The 21,098-nt window shown below is 43.0% G+C and overlaps 1 protein-coding gene across 3 annotated transcripts in view; it reads left to right on the forward strand.

Annotated features, from left to right (window-relative positions):
• The window catches only part of fbxl13 (F-box and leucine-rich repeat protein 13), a 317,084-nt gene that overhangs the window by 40,943 nt on the left and 255,043 nt on the right, over window positions 1-21,098 (forward strand). For all 3 annotated transcript variants that reach the window (XM_087999504.1, XM_087999505.1, XM_087999506.1), the window contains exon 7: window positions 5,937-6,091. In XM_087999504.1, the coding sequence (XP_087855630.1) occupies window positions 5,937-6,091 (155 nt within the window). The remainder of the gene's footprint in view (window positions 1-5,936; window positions 6,092-21,098) is intronic.

The raw sequence follows: 21,098 nt of genomic DNA on the forward strand, positions 1-21,098 counted from the left end.
GGGTGGCCCAGAGGTGCTCTCTGAATCGCTCCGCAAGTAGGCGGCCTGTCTCCCCAATATAGAGGAGGCCACACCGGCTGCAGCGGATGCAGTAGATGATGTGGGTGGAGGTGCAGGTGAATCTGTGGCGGATATGGAAGTTTCCCTTGGGGCCTTGGAGAGAAGTGAGGGGGGAGGTGTGGGCGCAAGTGTTGCACCTCCTGCGGTTGCAAGGGAAGGTGCCGGGAGTGGTGGTTGGGTCGGTGGGGGGTGTGGATCTGACAAGGGAGTCGCGGAGGGAGTGGTCTCTACGGAAAGCTGATAGGGGAGGGGAGGGAAATATATCCTTGGTGCTGGGGTCTGTTTGGAGGTGGCGGAAGTGACGGCGGATGATGCGCTGTACATGGAGATTGGTGGGGTGGTAGGTGAGGACCAGTGGGGTTCTGTCCTGGTGGCGGTTGGAGGGGCGGGGCTCAAGGGCGGAGGAGCGGGAAGTGGAGGAGATGCGGTGGAGGGCACCGTCGACCACGTCGGGGGGGAAATTGCGGTCCTTGAAGAAGGAGGCCATCTGTGTTGTACGTATTTTGAACTGGTCCTCCTGGGAGCAGATGCGGCGGAGACGAAGGAATTGGGAGAATGGGATGGCGTTTTTACAGGGGGCAGGATGGGAGGAGGTGTAGTCCAGGTAGCTGTGGGAGTCGGTAGGTTTGTAGTAGATGTCCGTGTTGATTCGGTCGCCTGAGATAGAAACAGAAAGGTCTAGGAAGGGGAGGGAGGAGTCCGAGACTGTCCAGGTGAATTTGAGGTCGGGGTGGAAGGTGTTAGTGTAGTGGATGAACTGTTCAATCTCCTCGTGGGAGCACGAGGTAGCGCCGATACAGTCATCAATGTAGCGAAGAAAAAGATGGGGGGTGGGGCCAGTGTAGTTGCGGAAGATGGATTGTTCCACATACCCTACGAAGAGGCAGGCATAGCTGGGGCCCATGCGGGTGCCCATGGCTACTCCTTTTGTTTGGAGAAAGTGGGAGGATTGGAAAGAAAAGTTGTTCAGGGTGAGGACCAGTTCGGTCAGTCGAAGGAGGGTGTCGGTGGAAGGGTACTGGGTGGTACGGCGGGAAAGGAAGAAGCGGAGTGCTTTGAGTCCTTCGTGATGGGGAATGGAGGTGTACAGGGACTGGATGTCCATGGTGAAGATGAGGCGTTGGGGACCGGGGAAGCGGAAATCCTGGAGGAGGTGGAGGGCGTGGGTGGTGTCACGAACGTAGGTGGGGAGTTCTTGGACTAATGGGGACAGGACCGTGTCGAGGTATGCCGAGATGAGTTCGGTTGGGCAGGAGCAGGCTGAGACGATGGGTCGTCCGGGGCAGTCAGGTTTGTGGATTTTGGGCAGGAGGTAGAAACGGGCGGTGCGGGGTTGTGGGACTATGAGGTTGGAGGCGGTGGATGGGAGGTCCCCTGAGGTGATGAGGTTATGGACGGTCTGGGAGATGATGGTTTGGTGGTGGGGGGTGGGGTCATGGTCAAGGGGACGGTAGGAGGAGGTATCTGCGAGCTGGCGTTTGGCCTCAGCGGTGTAAAGGTCAGTGCGCCAAACTACTACTGCGCCTCCCTTGTCAGCTGGTTTGATGGTGAGGTTGGGGTTGGAACGGAGGGAGTGGAGGGCTGCGCGTTCCGAGGGTGAGAGGTTGGAGTGGGTGGGAGGAGTGTGGGAGTTCAGGTAGCGGTTAATATCGCGGCGGCAGTTTGCTATGAAGAGGTCGAGGGCAGGTAGGAGGCCAGCACGGGGTGTCCAGGTGGACGGGGTGTGTTGGAGGTGGGAGAAGGGGTCGTCAGAGGGTGGGCGAGAGTCTTGACAGTGTCCATTCATCCACTGTCGTAGTGTCTCCTTGGTCTGGCCAATGTACTGTGCCTAGGGGCATCCTTGTCTGCAGTGTATGAGATAGACAGTGTTGGCTGAGTCACATGAGTACCTGCCGTGCACGTGGTGGGTGGTGTCCCCCTGTGTAATTGTAGTATCCATGTCAACACTGACACATCTTGCAGTGGTTGCCATGACAGGGTTGTATAGTGTTGTGGTCCTGAAGGCTGGACAGTTTGTTGTGAACAATGGTCTGTTTAAGGTTTGGCAGTTGTTTAAAGGTGAGAAGTGGAGGCGTAGGGAAGATCTTGGCAAGGTGCTCATCCTCATTGATAATGTGTTGCATGCTCTGAAGAAGTGCTCTGTCCTTAATCATTGTAAGGACTTAACATCAATCTAGGTTTGTTCAATATGTAGCATTAGTTGTATGACACTTTGATCTTTTACTATAAATTCTATGTCCTACGATCCTGCCCCACTAGCTACCTGATGAAGGAGCAGCACTCCAAAAGCTTGTACTTCCAAATAAACCTGTTGGACTATAAACTGGTGTTGTGTGATTTTTAACTTTGTCCACCCCAGTCCAACACCAGCACCTCCACATTATGGCTTTTAAGCTAATTTAACTTTAACTCTTTAGGATTGCCTTACTGCAAACTGACCTCAGATTCTCCAACTAAGTTAGCCAGCTGCTGTTTAATAGCTCCATCTCTTCAATTCTAATTTTATTCAATTGGGGGAGGCAGTGGTATGATTGCTAGACTGTTAATCCTGTGGCCCAGGTAATGTTCCAGAAGACCCGAGTCCAAATCCTGCCTTGGCAGATGGTGTAATTTGAATTCAATAAAATCTGGAATAAAGAGTCTAATGATGACCATAAATTCATTACTGATTATTTGGAAAAAGACATCTAGTTCACTAATTCCCTTAAGGGAGGGAAACTCTCATCCTTACCTGGTCTAGCCTACATGTGACTCCAGACCCACAGCTATGTGGTTGACTCTTAACTGCCCTTTGGGCAATTAGGGATGTGCAATAAATGCTGGTTTGACTAGCAATGCGCTCATCCTGTGAATGAATACAAAAAATGTTTAACTTTCTGGGTTGCCATTTGTTTAGGTGTTCTGGCAATCACTAAAGCCCAGAATTTTAATTACTTTACCTTCTTAGCTGTTAAAATCCTATGGCAATCCAACCTTTTAAATGCATTAGATTTTACGGTGCTTCTGTTGCATTATTTCCATTTTCTACTACAAAGAACAAAGAATGGCACTGCACAGGAGCAGGCCCTTTGGCCAACCAAACCTGCACTGTCACATGATGTATTTCTAAACTAAGAATCCTTGGCCTCTTTGCGATCCGTATTCATCTATTCCTTGCTTATTCACGTCTCTGTCAAGATACCTCTTAAATGTTGCTTCTACCTTCTCTGGCAGCACATTCCAGGCAGTTACCGCTCACACACCTCCTTTAAACTTGCCCACCTTTACCTGAAACCGATGTCCCTTAGAAAATTGATGTTTCTACCCTGGGAAAAGGATTCCAACTATCATTTCATCAATGTTTCTCATAATTGTGTTAACCTTGGTCAAGTCACCTTGGACATTCAAGTGAAAACAAACCAAGTTTGTCCAATCTCTGCTCATAATTAATTCCCTCCAAATCAGGCAACACTCTGGTAAACCTCTCCAAAGACTCCACATTCTTCTGAAGGTATGATGACCAGAACTGTAGAAAGTATTCCAAATGTGCCTTCCCAAAGCTCTATTCAGCTGTAATATGACTTGCTAATTTTTATACTCCATACCTGACCAATAAAGGCAAGCAAATGCCTTCTTGACCACTTTATTCACTTATAGAGAACTGTGGACCAGTATGACTAGATCCCTGTGTATGTTAATGCTTCCAACGGTTCTGCCATTTACTGTATACTTCCTTGCTGCATTCAACCTTCGAAAATGCATCAACTTGCATTTGTCCAAATTAAATTGCATCTCCCATTTCTTTGCTCAAGTCTCCAGTCTATCAATACCCTGCTGTATCTTCTGACAATCCTCTTCACCATTGGCAGCTCCCCTCACTTTTATATTATCTGCAAAATTACTAGTTAGATGACCTTCATTTACCTCCAAATCATTTGTATATATCATAAACAACAGGTTTGCCAGACTGATCCCTGTGGAACACTATTGGACACAGATCTCCAGTGAGAAAAACACCCTTCCACTGCTGTTCGCTGTCTTCTATGACCAAGCCAGTTCTGTATAAGACCATATGATATAGGAGCAGAAATTAGACCATTCAGCCCATTGAATCTGCTCCGCTATTCAATCATGGCTGATAGGCTTTTCAACTCCATTTTCCTACTTTCTCCCCATAACCTTTGATCCCCTTGGTTTGTGATCTGTTACTATGACAAATTCCTGTCTGTAAGGGTACTGATTGAATTCCTAACACCAAAGATGACAGGCAAACCTCCTCCTCTATTTCTGGACAGCAGGATGGAATGTCATAAGTGTACATTTTCTCTTATGAACAGTTAAAATCAAATTAAAGAGTAATAATCTACTAGAGAGTACTGCAGCAAAAATCAGATCCTCAAAGGAAACAAAAATCTAAGTTAAAATTTGATTTTGGGCAGGGATAATGCACCCCAGTAGTATCCTGCAGTACCTATCAGTTATGCCAAATCTCGAAGAATAAGGAAGATGCCTGCCACATAAAGCTCCCAAAACTTCCAGATAGCAGGACGGAATGCCATGGAGAGTTGTTTCTTTTTCTATTCTTGTGCAAATCAAACAAACTAATCAACTAGTTTACGAAGGAACCACACTTGAAAGGAAGTATCTTTTTTGGTCCTTTGAGCAACTGAAACAAACTAACTAATTGACATTTAACAACTTAAAGGGCATTGCCACAAACCTGAACTGTTTTACAAGAAACCTAAATTCACATTAATAAAACATTTTGGGCAGATAATGGCTACAGCTATGCTGTGCCCACTGGTTGCACAAGACCTCAAGTGTGTCAGTGGACAATACGTGTAAGATGTTTCCTTCCAAGGTTATCTAGGCTCAGAAATAATCACAGAGAAAAGGTACGCAACAGGGTCTAACAACCACCTCCAAGACCCACTACTTGGACCAATTAATGACAAAAAAAAGAAAAGTCGCTATAATCTAATGTACCCAACATATACATGCAACATGGATTCTTCAAGGCTGTAGAAACTGCAGGCAGCCTAGGAGTCTGTGAACCACCTTAATCGCCGACCATATGGGACTGCTGTGTACACATGCATATCAAATTTCTGATTTTTTTCTTTTTCTCATTCATGGGATGTGGGTATCAGCTGATCCAGAATTGCTGAGAGGGAAGTTAAGAGTCAACTAGTTTAGTCTAGGTCGGGAATCACAAGAAGGCCAAACCTGCTAAGGATATTGGATTTCCTTCCTTAAAGGGGATTCATGAACCAGAAAGGTTTTTATGACAAATGATAGTGCTTATGTCGTGAGCATTAGATTAGCTTTTCTCTTTCACTGAATTAAAATTTCAACACCTGCAGGGTGCAGTTCAAACCTATGTCCTTAGAACATTAGCCTGGGGTCTTTGACATCACCACAGTGGCATCACCTTCCTTTGAAGAGTACGTCTAGAGCCACCCATCAGTAGCTTTGCTACTTCTGGGTGTTAAGATAGAGCACCAGAGTGTGAAGTTGCTGCATCTTCCACTGTAATTTAAATACTGTACAGTCATCTAATATCTGTTTAGTCTGATAACTGAATCTGAAGGAAATTGAAAACTACAGAAAAATCCTGTTGATATCCATAAAATTGATGAGCCTTTGGGAAAGCATCTCCAATTTTACTCAAGGGTACTTCTGATCTGAAGATATGCTGAAACCACACTAAGCTTCTGTAAACGGAAGGAAAAGAGGGAGTGCTTTTATGTTACTATTTTTTATTCCTCTTTGTGTTCTGTTGATGACTGCTTTAGAGTGAAATATCAGAGGTTACATTATGCTGAGTTTAATGTTATTATATTACATGTTCACTTTTATTTATTGTCCTTTGCAAGCAAATTTGTTTTTTATTTCAGTGCATGGAAATGGTATATCAGAAAAGTAAGAAAGTGGCAGATGAAAATGTTACAATACACCTTAAAGGCTGAGAAGTTTTATACAACAAAAACATTAAAAGTGACATTTCAGATGTGGATGAAATGGGTGCAGTTCCAAAAGATGCGACAAGCCTGTGAGTTGAAATCTATTTATATGATAAAGAATGAGAATTAATAATTCTGATTGCACGTGTGTTGTTTGTCATTTTAAAGACTAGTTTTTGTGTTCGGTTATATTTACTAAAGTGAATCCTTATTTGAAAAATATGATTAGAAAGTATTTTGTTGGAAGTAATCAATACTTAAATGGATGCAATGTTTTCCTCTGTAAAATATCCTTTATTCATAAATTTTGTAAAAATACATTCTGAAACATTTTGATTTTAAAATTACAGATAAAATGCAATAAATTTTGACTTCTCGTCATACACCATGTTTTACTCATAGATGTCTCAATACAATTTAATATTTACAGTATAAATTCTGACAGACTTTTGGTGCAAACTTGATGGGCCAATGGACCTCTTCTGCACCCGTTGGACTCCATGATTCTGTATTAAGCATATAGCCTGAGTCCAAAACATTTTAATTTGAAAATTAACAGTTCAATAGAAGTTAACTTTTCCATTGAGGTGCTTCAGTACAATTTAAATACATTTGATGTTAATTACGTATGTTTCTTGTCAGGCATATAAATCCAAGGGGGTTCTACAATTTCCAGTACCTTAGTATACTATGCCTGAAAAGTCTGATGAAAATGTAGAATTTCCATTTCAGCAGAAAAAGGGGAAAAACATATTATCTAAATGGTGAAAGATTTCCAAACACTGAGATGCAGAGGCATTTGGGTGTTCTGGTGTATGAATCACAAAAGGGTAGTAAGCAAGTACACAAGTAACTATGAAAGGTACATCAAGTAATTAGAAAAACGAGTAGAATGTTGGAGGGTGAACATGCAGCATAGGTTGGTATCTGGGATTTCGATGTTGTGGCCATTTCAGAGACATGGGTAGAGCAGGGACAGGAATGGTTGTTGTAGGTTCCAGGATTTAGATGTTCAGTAAGAACAGAGAAGGTGGTAAAAGGGTAGAGGTTGGGGAGTGTGTGGATGGCATTGTTAGTCAAGGACAGTATTACAGTTGCAGAAATACAGTTTGAGGACTCATCTGCTCAGGTAGTATGGGCTGAGGTTAGAAATAGGAAAGGAGAGGTCACCCTGTTGGGAGTTTTCTATAGGCTGCCAAATAGTTCCAGAGATGTAGAGGGAAAGGATAGCAAAGATGATTCTGGATAGGAGCAAGGGTATTTGTTATGGGGGAATTTAACTTTCCATATATTGACTGGGAATACTTTAGTTCAAGTACTTTAGATGGGTCAGTTTTTGTCCAATGTGTGCTGGGGGGTTTCCTGACACAGTATGTCAACAAGGGGCGAGGCCACATTAGATTTGGTACTGGGTATTGAACCCAGCCAGGTGTTAGACTTGGAGGTAGGTGAGCACTTCGGTGATAGTGACCACAATTTGGTTAATTTTATTTTAGTGATGGGAAGGGATAGGTACGTATGCAGGGGAAGAGTTATAACTGGGGGAAAGGTAGTTACGATGTGATTAGGCAAGATTTAGGATGCATAGGATGGGGAAGGAAACTGCAGGGGATGGGCACAATTGAAATGTGGAGCTTATTCAAGGAACAACTGCTACGTGTCCTTGGTAAGTATATACCTGTCAAGCAGGGAGGAAATGGTCGAACACGGAAGTCGCGATTTACTAAGGAAGTTGAATCTCTTGTCAAAAGGAAGAAGAAGGCTTATGTTAGGATGAGATGTGAAGGCTCAGTTAGGGCTCTTAAGAGTTACAAGTTAGCCAGGAAAGACCTAAAGAGAGAGCTAAGAACAGCCAGGAGGGGACATGAGAAGTCGTTGGCGGGTAGGATCAAGGAAAACCTTAAGGCTTCTATAGGTATATCAGGAATAAAAGAATGACTAGAGAAAGATTAAGGCCAATCAAGGATAGTATTGGGAAGATGTGCGTGGAGTCAGAGGAGATAGGGGAAGCACTGAATGAATATTTTTTGTCAGCATTCAGACTAAGAAAAGACAATGTTGTCGAGTAGAATACTGAACTACAGGCTACTAGACTAGGTGGGATTGAAGTTCACAAGGAGAAGGTGTTAGCAATTCTGAAAAGTGTGAAAATAGGTAAGTCCACTGAGCCGGATGGGATTTATCCTAGGATTCTCTGGGAAGCCAGGGAGGAGATTGCCGAGCCTTTGGCTTTGATCTTAATGTCGTCATTGTCTACAGGAGTAGTGCTAGAAAACTGGAGGATAGCAAATATTGTTCCCTTGTTCAAGAAGGGAATAGAGACAACCCTGGTAATTATAGACCAGTGAGCCTTACTTCGGTTGTGGGTAAAGTGTTGGAAAAGGTTATAGGAGATAAGACTAATAATCATCAACCAAGGAATAAGCTGATTAGGGATAGTCAGCACAGTTTTGTGAAGCTAAGGTTGTGCCTCACAAACCTTGATTGAGTTCTTTGAGAAGATGACCAAACAAGTGGAAGAGGGTAAAGTGGCTGATGTGGTGTATATGAATTTTGATAAGGCGTTTGATAAGGTTCCCCATGGTAGGTTATTGCATAAAATATGGAGACATGGGATTGGGGTGATTTCGTGGTTAGCTGAAATTGGCTAGCTGAAAGAAGACAGAAGGTGGTGGTTGATGGGAAATGTTCATGCTGGAGTTCAGTTATTAGTGGCGTACCGTAAGGATCTGTTTTGGACCCACTGTTGTTTGTCATTTTTATAAATGACCTGAATAAGGGCACAGAAGGATGCGTTAGTAAATTTGCGGATGACACTGAAGTCAGTAGAGCTGTGGATAGTGCTGAAACTTTATTGCTGGAACAGCACAGCAGGTCAGGCAGCATCTAGGGAACAGAAGATTCGACGTTTCGGGCACATGCCCTTCTTCAGGAATGATTCCTGAAGAAGGGCATGTGCCCGAAACGTCGAATCTTCTGTTCCCTAGATGCTGCCTGACCTGCTGTGCTGTTCCAGCAATAAAGTTTCAGCTTTGATCTCCAGCGTCTGCAGACCTCACTTTCTCCTTGAAGAGCTGTGGATAGTGCCAAAGGATATTGTGAGTTACAGAGAGATATAGAAAAGCTGCAGAGCTGGGCTGAGAGGTGGCAATTAGAGTTTAATCTGGAAAAGTGTGAGGTGATTCACTTTGGAAGGAGTAACGGGAATGCAGAGTATTAGGCTAATGGTAAGGTTCTGGATAATGTAGATGAGCAGAGAGATCTCGATGTCCGTGTGCATAGATCCCTGAATTTTGCCACCAGATTGATGGGGTTGTTAAGAAGGCATACGGTGTGTTAGCTTTTATTGGTAGAGGGATTGAGTTTCAGAACCATGAGGTCATACTGCAGCTGTACAAAACTGGTGCGGCCGCACTTGGAATATTATGTACAGTTCTGGTCACCACATTATAGGAAGGATGTGGACGCTTTGGAAAGGGTTCAGAGGAGATTTACTCGGATGTTGCCTGCTTTGGAGGGAAGGTCTTACGAGGAAAGGCTGAGGGACTTTTCATTAGAGAGAAGAAGGTTGAGAGGTGACTTAATTGAGACATATAAGATAATCAGAGGGTTATATAGGGTGGATGGTGAGAGCCTTTTTCCTCGGATGGTGATGACTAGCATGAGGGGGCATAGCTTTAAATTGAGGGGTGATAGATGTAGGACAGAAGTCTGAGTTAGTTTCTTTACTCAGAGAGTAGTAGGGGCGTGGAGCGCACTGCCTGCAGCAGTAGTAGATTCACCAACTTTAAGAGCATTTAAATGGTCACTGAATAGACATATGGACAAAAATGGAATAGTGTAAATTAGATGGGCTTCTGATTGATTTCACAGGTCGGTGCAACATTGAGGGCTGAAGGGTCTGTACTGCGCTGTCATATTCTTTGTTCTAATGTTCTATGTTCTATATTATTTATTGTGAGGGGAATTGAATACAAGTAGTCCCTGATTTATGGATGTCCAACTTATGGATGCTTGTATTTATGAGCATGATCCCATACAGGTGTATCATTGTAAAAATCTGACGTATGAATGTTTTCTTGTACTGAAAAACACCTGTTTTATATTGTCCTGCATTGTTGTTCTGGCTTGCATAGAAATTGACTCAAGAATGGAACCAACTTGCAACCCAGAGACTGCTTGTCCTAATGTAGTGAGGTTATGCTTCAGTTCTACAAGACACTAGTGATACCCCATCTGAAGTATTGATTACTGAGGAAGAATCTACAATTGTGGGTCCCTTTTTAAAAATAAGAGGCTGCCCATTTAAAACAGAGATGAGGCAACTAGTCTTTGGAATTCTTCCTAAGAATGGGTGGAAACAGAGACTATAGCTATTTTTAAGGCAGAAATGGATAGACTCTTGGTAAGCAAGAGGATGAAACATTTTCGGGGTAGGCAGGAATGTGGATTTAGACTAGTATCATATTCCATCATTATTTTATTGTATGAATGTGCTGGCTTGAGGGACCAAACGGCGTACTCCTGCTCCATGTTTGTATGTTCATTTGTTTATCGCATACAGTGACCTTTCCCAATTATGCCTATGTAGTAGCTCTCCAAGCTTTAATACATCTCAAAGTATGCAGTCCTGGGTCTTGAAATGTACAGTGTGCAACACTTTGCACTGGAAGACCAGCAAGCTTTATGCAGACTAAGGAGTGCCTTTCACTTAATTAATGGTTCTCCAGATGAATTGAAGTTTGTCTTGGCTGGAAGTTCATTGACAAAAATCACTACACCAGATCTCCACTGCAACACCACATTTCATGAGACAGGTTTGCTTCTCCTGCACACCCACTGCATTTAGAGTTTTGTGCATCATGCTCATGCAAATACAGTTCACTTTTGAACCATCTTTCAAATACCATCTTTCAATCAGAGATGAAGAGGAATCTCTTCTTTCACAGGATAATGAATCTGGAATTCTTTACCATGGACGGCTGTAGAGGCTGGATCATTATATTCAAAGCAATATTAGACAGAATTTTAGATCAGTCAGGGAGTCGGGGTGGTAGAGAAAAGGCAGGAAAGTAGAGTTGACAAGTCTCAGATCAACCATGATCTCCTTGGATGGGAGAGCAAGCTTGATGAGCTGAATCGTGTGCTTTTGCTCCCTACATCTTATGGTCTCCTAAATTAAATCATGGTTTCACATTGAAGTAATGAATTTAAAAATATTGACTGACAGATGAGTTAATGAGTTGTGTCTCTTAAAATATAAATGTGTAAGCTGTATGGGTACTTCATAATCAAGATTTCAGTTTCAGGGCTGCACAGTGGCTCCGTGGTTAGTACTACTGCCTCACAGCGCCAGGGAGCCAAGTTCAATTCCAACCTCTGGTGACTGTCTGTGTGGAGTTTGCACATTCTCCCTGTGTATGCTTGAGTTTCCTCCGGGTGCTCCGGTTTCCTTCCACAATCCAAAGATGTGCTGGTCAGGTGAACTGGCCACGCTAAATTGCCTTAGTGTTCAGGGATGTGTAGGTTAGATGCATTAGTCAGGTGTAAATGTAGAGGATTGGGTCTGGATGGGTTACTCTTTGGAGGGTCAGTATTGACTTGTTGGGCTGAAGAGCCTGTTTCCTCACTGTAGGGAATCTAATCTAATCTGATATAATATAACTACTACTCACAGATTTTAGCACAGATCCCAGCCTCTTAAAACCATATCTCCAGATTCTTCATGTAGTCAGATCTGACAGTGAAGGGGACAAAGGATTTGTCTCATAGTATTGAAATAACATGTCTTTGCTCTTGCTTTAATTTGAGGCCAGTTTCAGCAAATCACGTGGCTCGTTAGTCTGCGCACCAGCAGTGGATCCTATGAGAAGGCAGTGACACCACTCATGTTCAGGGCCAGTTTGACCTGCATACTTCCACTACCTGGGATTGTTACTCCCTTTATGCCATGATTTAGAGATGCCGGTGTTTGATTGGGGTGTACAAGTGGTTGTGGAGTGCATAATTGTAAGATACAGAATTTATAGCAAAAGTTTACAGTTTGATGTAGTTACATTCTCAGGTTAACTGTAACAATTGGTGTCAGTGCAGATAACATGTTGAGATGTTGAAGGTGTTAGCTCCCTGTGTTCCTTGTATGTGCCATAATTGTTAGACTGATTCTAATCTAAAAAGTGAGTTAACAGAGTCTTACATGGATTCATGCAGTTTTTGAGCAAAGTACAATGTAACTCCGCAAGTACAAATTCATCCCACAAATGTATATGTGTATGTGGGCGTGTGTCTGGGGTGGGGGTTTGTGAGTGTCTGTGAGAGAGAGTGTATATGCGTGTGTGTGAGTGTAAAGTGGTCTAAGTCTGTGAGAGGGTGCATGTGTGAGTGTGTGAGTGTGTGAGTGTGTGAGTGTGAGAGTGTGTGAGTGTGTGTGTGTGTGTCTGGGGTTGGGGGTTTTGAGTGTCTGTGAGAGAATGTGTGTATGTATGTGTGTGAGTGAGTGTAAAGGGGTATAAGTGTGGGAGTGTATGTGTGAGCTTTTGAGAGAGAGCTTGTGTATGGGAGATGGTCTGCCTGAATGTATGGGTCTGTAGGAGTATGTGTCTGCGTCTGCAGGAGTGTGTCTGTGTGTCTGTAGGAGTGTCTGTGTGTCTGTATGTGTCTCTGTAGTGCAGTGAGATCACCTATAGTGTGACATGAACCCAAGGTCCTGGTTGAGTCCATCCCCATGGGTACTGAACTTGGCTATCAGATACAGACACACACACACTCTTATAAACCCACACACTCACGCAGATCCTCTCTCATACACAAGCTCTCTCTCATACGCGCACACATACACTCCCACACTCACACGGTCACACGCACCCTCTCACAGACTTAAACCCCTTTACACTCGCACACATTCACTCACTCTCTCACATACACTCATAACAACACCCCCACACACACATACCCACATGCGCGCGCACATACACACACACGTTTGTGGGGTGAATTTGTACTTGCAGAATTACGTTTTACTTTGTTCAAACACTGCATGAATCCATGGAAGATTCCGTACATCCGTTTTTTAGATTAGAATCGGTCTGAACATTGTGGCACAGACAGTCTCACACAGGGCAACTCACACCTTCAATGCATTATCTTGGCCGACATGACACCAAATGTTAAAGTTCATTTGAGAACATAACTTCAAAAAAATTCTGCGATTTGAAAGAAGTGAAACCAACAGGTTCATTCTAAAAGGTGTGTTTCAGAAATTGCTGCATTAGTCATTGAATCTAGTCACAACAGACCCACGACAATGTTGCTGATTCTTGACTGTTCTGGCCGAGCAAGCCAGTTAATACAACTCAGCTTATCAAAACTGCTATGATGTCTAAAGAAAAGGAAGGAACCATTCAATTAACTAAGTCGACCTAAGGACTGAAAGCATAAAAATAAACCCAGCTTGTTGATTACGCAAAGTTCTCCATGTTAACATCGGGAGGGTTGTGCCCAAATTGAGAGCACTGTTCTACAGACTAGTTAAGTAACAGCCTGACATAGTCATACTTACAAAGTCATACTTTAGTGACTACCTTAAATGAACAAAAAAAGTATAAAATTATAACATGTTATATGCTTTTTTCTATGCATATTAAAGTACTTCTTGTCCCTCTCCTAGTGCTTTCAGCAGTTTCTTAGAATTTGCTGCTTTCTTTCTAAAACAATTAGATAATTGACTGCTGCTAGTTGACTGTTTGAATTTGGAGATCTCTACATTGTTGACCATCTGTTTCAAAACTGCAATATTGATCTTCAGGATATTTAGAACATAGAACATAGAACAGTACAGCACAGAACAGGTCCTTCAGTCCACGATGTTGTGCCGACCACTGATCCTCATGTATGCACCCTCAAATTTCTGTGACCATATGTATGTTGAGGAGTCTTTTAAATGTCCCCAATGACCCTGCCTCCATAACTGCTGCTGGCAATGCATTGCATGTTCTCACAACTCTCTGTGTAAAGAACCCGCCTCTGACATCCCCTCTATACTTTCCTCCAACCAGCTTAAAACTATGACCCCTCGTGTTAGTCGTTTCTGCCCTGGGAAATAGTCTCTGGCTATCGACTCTATCTATGCCTCTCATTACCTTGTATATCTCAATTAGGTCCCCTCTTCTCCTCCTTTTCTCCAATGAAAAAAGTCCGAGCTCAGTCAACCTCTCCTTATAAGATAAGCCCTCCAGTCCAGGCAGCATCCTGGTAAACCTCCTCTGAACCTGCTCCAAAGCATCCACATCTTTCTTATAATAGGGTGACCAGAACTGGACGCAGTATTCCAAGTGCGGTCTAACCAAAGTTTTATAGAGCTGCAACAAGATCTCACGACTCTTAAACTCAATCCCCCTGTTAATGAAAGCCAAAACACCATATGCTTTCTTAACAACCCTGTCCACTTGGGTGGCCATTTTAAGGGATCTATGTATCTGCACCCCAAGATCCCTCTGTTCCTCCACACTACCAAGAATCCTATCCTTAATTCTGTACTCAGCTTTCAAATTCAACCTTCCAAAATGCATCACCTCGCATTTATACAGGTTGAACTCCATCTGCCACCTCTCAGCCCATCTCTGCATCCTGTCAATGTCCCGCTGCAGTCTACAACAGCCCTCTATACTGTCAACGACACCTTCAATCTTTGTGTCATCTGCAAACTTGCTGACCCATCCTTCAATCCCCTCATCCAAGTCATTAATAAAAATTACAAACAATAGAGGCCCAAGGACAGAGCCCTGTGGAACACCACTCACCACAGACTTCCAGGCAGAATATTTTCCTTCTACTACCACTCGCTGTCTTCTGTTGGCCAGCCAATTCTGTATCCAGACAGCTATGTTCCTCTGAATCCCATTCCTCCTGACCTTCTGAATGAGCCTACCATGGGGAACCTTATCAAATGCCTTGCTAAAGTCCATATACACCACATCCACAGCTTGACCCTCATCAACTTTTCTAGTCACATGCTCAAAGAACTCAATAAGGTTTGTGAGGCATGACCTGCCCCTCACAAAGCTGTGTTGACTGCATTTAATCAAGCCATGCTCTTCCAGACGGTCATAAATCCTATCCCTCAGAATCCTTTCTAACACCTTGCAGACGACAGACGTGAGACTTACTGGTCTGTAATTGCTGGGGATTTCCCTATTTCCTTTCTTGAAGAGAAGAATTTCATTTGCCTCTCTCCAGTCCTCAGGTACGACTCCAGTGGAGAGCGTGGATGAAAAGATCTTCGCAAGTGGCGAAGCAATTGCATTTCTTGTTTCCCAAAGCAGCCAAGGACAAATCTGGTCCGGGCCTGGCGATTTGTCAATCTTAATGTTTGACAAAATTTTCAGCACATCAGCTTCCTCTATCTCTATCCATTTCAGCATGCACACCTGCTCTTCAAAGGTTTCATTCACTACAAAGTTCGTTTCTTTCATAAAGACAGAAGCAAAAAACTCATTTAGGGCTTCCCCTACCTCCTCAGACTCCACACACAAATTCCCTATGCTATCCCTGATCGGGCCTACTCTTTCTTTGACCATTCTCTTATTCCTCACATCAGTGTAAAATGCCTTTGTGTTCTCCCTAATCCGTTCTGCCAAGCCTTTCTCGTGCCCCCTCCTGGCTCTCCTCAGACCATTTTTAAGCTCCTTCCTTGCCTGTCTGTAATCCTGTAGAGCTGAGCTTGACCCTAGCTTCCTCCACCTTACGTAAGCTACCTTTTTCCTTTTGATGAGAAGCTCCACCGCTCTCGTCATCCAAGGTTCCTTTATCTTACCACTTCTTGCCTGTCTCAGAGGGACATATTTATTCATCACTTGCAATAATTGTTCCTTAAATAGTCTCCACATGTCTATAGTGCCTTTACCATGGAACAATTGCTCCCAATCCATGCTTCCTAACTCATGTCTAATCGCATCATAGTTTCCTCTTCCCCAATTAAATATCCTCCCATTTTGCCTAATCCTCTCCTTCTCCATAGCTATGTAGAATGTGAGGCAGTTGTGGTCACTATCACCAAAATGCTCTCCCACCACAAGATCTGATACCTGCCCCGGCTCATTGCCGAGCACCAAGTCTAGAATGGCCTCTCCCCTGATCGGCCTGTCAGCGTACTGAGTTAGGAAACCCTCCTGAATACACCTTACAAAAACAGCTCCATTCAAATCTTCTGCTCAAAGGAGGTTCCAATCAATATTGGGAAAGTTAAAGTCACCCATTACAACAACCCTACTACGTCCACACTTTTCCAAAATCTGCCGAGCTATGCTTTCTTCCATCTCCCTGCTGCTATTGGAGGCCTGTGGTAAACCCCTAAAGAGGTGACTGCACCCTTGCTGTTCCTAATTTCCACCCATACTGACTCGGTAGGCAGATCTTCCTCGACAATGGAAGCTTCTGTAGCTGTCTTACCCTCTCTGATTAGTAGTGCTACACCCCTCCTCTTTTTCCCCCCTCCCTATTCTTTTTAAATGCTCTAAACCCTGGGACATCCAGTAACCATTCCTGCCCCTGAGAAACCCATGTCTCTGTTTTGGCCACAACATCATAGCATGTTGAGTGCATGTTCTCCCATAGAAACTTATCATTGATATAGTACTCAATGGATTTTGCTGTAGAATCCTTTTTTTAAGAATGTCTTCCAATAATTTTGCAAGAAAAGTATCATATCTACTGCCTCAGCAACAGCAAGTGACCCTGCCACTAATTTACACTTTACTAGTTTTTTTTTAATGATTTTAGCCATCCAAGCTAAAGAGCAACATTTACCCCCCTTTTCTACAAGAAAAACTATAAACCAGCTGAACTTGAAAACCTATCTCAGAGATCTTTCTTAACAAGCATCACTAAAAACAAAAATTTTCATGTTCCTGGCATTTTCCAATAGCATTGCTCCATTTTAAATTTCTTCAACATTTTGTTTGCTCAAATAATATCTTCCACGTTGGAATTTTTCATATTTATATTCAACTCTAATATTTCAAAACAGGAATCTTGCCTGGTTTGGATGCCTGATCAAGTCACCTGTCCAATTAGACATCATAATTTCTCCATTTCAGTTTTGAAACCAGAAATAACTCCAAGGAGGCAGGTATTTCATCCCCAAAGTTTGTGAGAAGATTTGTAGCTCAGGTGCTCGTTGTTGTGGTTCTGTTCACCGAGCTGGGAATTTGTGTTGCAGCCATTTCGTCCCCTGTCTAGGAGACATCCTCAGCGCTTGGGAGCCTCCTGTGAAGCGCTTCTGTGATGTTTCCTCCGGCATTTATAGTGATTTGTATCTGCCGCTTCCGGTTGTCAGTTCCAATATACCTGGACCCGATATACCGGCCATTGCAGCGGACAGCTGGAACTGACAACTGGCAACACAAATTCCCAGCTCGGCGAACAGAACCACAACAACATTCCATCCCCAAGTCACCCTTATTTATATGTGCACAATACAAAGGCTCTCTACAGCCAGCTCATAGCCAGTCCTTAGAGAGAGGAGACTTCCTGAATCTCCTGTTTATATCTTTCAATCAGGGCTCTCTGATTGGCCCAAATTAACAATCCCAATCAAGGATCTCATAGTCAATGGTTACAATCACTACAAAGCCATTGCATTGTTTTCTGATTCTATATTTTGATTCATAACCATCAGGCTAACATTTTCCTAACAGGATTGCTGATGAATGGTGACATGAAATCCATTCTGCATGATTTTCAATCCAATTTCCTTAAACACCCCATAAGCCTGTTATCCCAATTTGAATTCTGCTTTAAGTCCATTTCTGACAATATTTTCTACCACAAAATAAAATAATTAAATGCCTGAAAGCTACCCCTTATGATGCCAGTAAAACTTGGCAGGATCTGGCTTTAACTGAAGAGAACCCAATTTTAGTATGACAGACCTTACTGAGAGGCACCAAATTCCAAAGGCATTATTTTACCTCACCTCATTTATTCCCACTGCATTTGGTGCTTCTATAAAAGGACGAGGAAACACTTCCATTGAAGTTGGTTTTCCTGCAGAAATGTAATGTTAATATTAATTGATCTCCTCTCCCAGGCAAATATTGCCAACGAGGCCAAAAGAATCATATTTCTTTCCTTGCTATTGGTGAGGTTCTACTAATATCTTGTTTATTGAGATTTCCTTCTAAGCCTCATGCCACTAGCCTTACTTTAGCCTTGCTTTAGCCTTTTAGGACCCATTAGGATCACATTTTTGCTGCATATCCACCTGTGTGCTAGGTCCCTGTGGGAGGTTAGGGAGGAAATTGCGGGGCCCCTAGCAGAAATATTTGTATCATTAGATGAGGTGCCAAATGAGTGGAGAGTGGCTAAAGTTGTGCCTTTATTTAAGAAGGGATGTAAGGAGAAGCCTGAGGACTATAGACCTGTGAGTTTGACTTCAGTGGTGGGTAGGTTTTGAAAGTGATTCTGAAAAATGATTATAGGTGGCATGGTCTCTCACAGCGCCAGAGACCCGGGTTCAATTCCCGCCTCAGGCAACTGTCTGTGTGGAGTCTGCACGTTCTCCCCGTGGCTGTGTGGGTTTCCTCCGGGTGCTCCGGTTTCCTCCCACAGTCCAAAAATGGGCAGGTTAGGTGAATTGGCCATGCTAAATTGCCCATAGTGTTAGGTGAAGGGGTAAACGTAGGGGTGGGTTGCTCTTCGGAGGGTCGGTGTGGACTTGTTGGGACGAAGGGCCTGTTTCCACACTGTAAGTAATTTAAATCTATAGTAATCTAATTTAAAAATAGGATTTATATGTATTTGGAGAGGCAAGGAATGATTACAGGTAGTCAGCATGATTTTCTGTGTGGGAAATTGTATGTGGTGTCACAAACTTGATTGGGTTTTTCTGAGGAAATTGCCAAGAAGATTGATGAGAGCAAAGTGGTCAACATTGTTTCCTTGGACTTTAGTAAAGCTTTTGACAAGATTCCACATCGTAGACTAATTAGATCACTTGGAATCACTTGCCAATTGGATACAAAATCGGTTTACTGGCAGGAGACATAGAGTGATGATGGAGAGTTGTTTTTCAGACTGGAGGCCTGTGACCGGAGATGTTCCACAGGTATTGGCATTGGGTCCACTTTTGCTTGTCACTTATATAAATGATTTGGGTGTGAATATGGAAAGCATGGTTTGTAAATTTGCAGATGACACCAAAATTGGTGGTATAGTGGCCAGTGAAGAAGGTTATCTAATATTACAAAGTGATCTTGATCAATTGGGTCAATGATCTGAAAAGTGGCAAATAGAGTTTAATTTGGATAAATGCAAGGTATTGCATTTGGTAAAACAAAGATAAGACTTATACAATTAAAAGTAGGGCCTTGGGCAGTGTTGTAGATCTGAAAGACATAGGGTTCCAGTACATAATTGTTTGAAGTCAAATATTGTTTGAAGTCTGCATCACATTTCGACGGGATAATTAAGAAGGCGATTAGCGTGCTTGCCTTCATTGCTCAGACCTTTGAGTATAGGAATTAGGACATTATGTTGAGGTTGTACAGAATGTTATTGAGGCTTCTTAGAACATAAACTATAAAACATTACAGCGCAGTGCAGACCCTTTGGCCCTCGATGTGTCCACAGGTCGGCGCAACAATCTGAAGCCCATCTAACCTACACTATTCCATTTTCATCCATATATCTATGCAATGACCATTTTAATGCCCTTAAAGTTGGCAAGTCTACTACTGTTGCAGGCAGGGAGTTCCACACCCACTACCTCTGACATCGGTCATATATCTATCACCCCTCAATTTAAAGCTATGTCCCCTCATGCAAGCCATTACCATTCGAGGAAAAAGGCTCTCACTGTCCACCATTTCTAACCCTCTGATTATCTGATATGTCTCAATTAAGTCACCTCTCAGCCTTCTCTTTAACGAAAATGTTCCTCAGCCTTTCCCCGTAAGACTTTCCCTTTATACCAGACAACATCCTAGTAAATCTCCTCTGAACTCTTTCCAAAGCTTCCACATCCTTCCTCTAATGTGGTGACCAGAACTGTACATAATACTCCCAAGTGCAGCCACACCAGGGTTTTGTACAGCTGCAGCATGACCTCATGGCTCCGAAACTCAATTCTTCTATCAATAAGTTAACACACCATATGCCTTCTTAACAACCCATCAACTTGGGTAGCAACATTCAGGGATCTCTGTACATGAACACTGAGATCTCTCTGCTCATCTACACTATCAAGAACCTTACCATTAGCCTAATACTCTGCATTCCTGTTGCTCCTTCCAAAGTGAATCATCTCACACTTTTCCGCACTAAACTCCACTTGCCACATCTCAGCCCAGCTCTGCAGCTTATCTATGTCTCTCTGTAACCTGCAATAGCCTTCAGTACTATCCACAACTCCACTGACCTTAGTGTCATCTTCAAACTTACTAACCCATTCTTCTATGCCCTCATCCAGGTCATTTAAAAAAATGACTAACAGCAGTGGACCCAAAACAGGTCCTTGCAGTACACCACCAGTAACTGAACTCCAGGATCAACGTTTTCCATCAGTTACCACCGTTGATCTTCTTAAAGCTAGCCAATTTCTGATCCAAACCTCTAAATCACCCTCAGTCCCATGCCTTTGTATTTTGTGCAATAGCCTACCATGGGAAATGTTATCAAATGCCTTACTGAAATCCACATACACCACATCAACCACTTTACCCTCATCCACTTGTTTGGTCACCTTCTGAAATAACTCAATAAAGGTTTGTGAGGCACAGCCTATCCTTCACAAATCCGTGTTGACTGTCTCTAATTAACTTTTTCCTCTCTAGATGATTATAAATCCTATTTCTTATAACTTTTTCCAACACTTTACCGACAACTGAAGTAAGACTCACTGGTCTATAATTACTAGGGTTAACTTGAATCCCCTTCTTGAACAAGGGGACACTTGCTATCCTCCAGTCTTCTGGCATTATTCCTGTAGACAATGACAACATAAATATCAAACCAAAAGCTCTGCAATCTCCTCTCTGGTTTCCCAGAGAATCCTAGGATAAATCCCATCTGGCTCAGGGGACCTATCTATTTTCACACTTT

Source organism: Chiloscyllium plagiosum, unplaced genomic scaffold, assembly GCF_037043375.1.
Source record: "Chiloscyllium plagiosum isolate Xiang-an unplaced genomic scaffold, Cpla_swu_hap1 HiC_scaffold_23, whole genome shotgun sequence".
In the NCBI taxonomy this organism is placed as follows: domain Eukaryota; kingdom Metazoa; phylum Chordata; class Chondrichthyes; order Orectolobiformes; family Hemiscylliidae; genus Chiloscyllium; species Chiloscyllium plagiosum.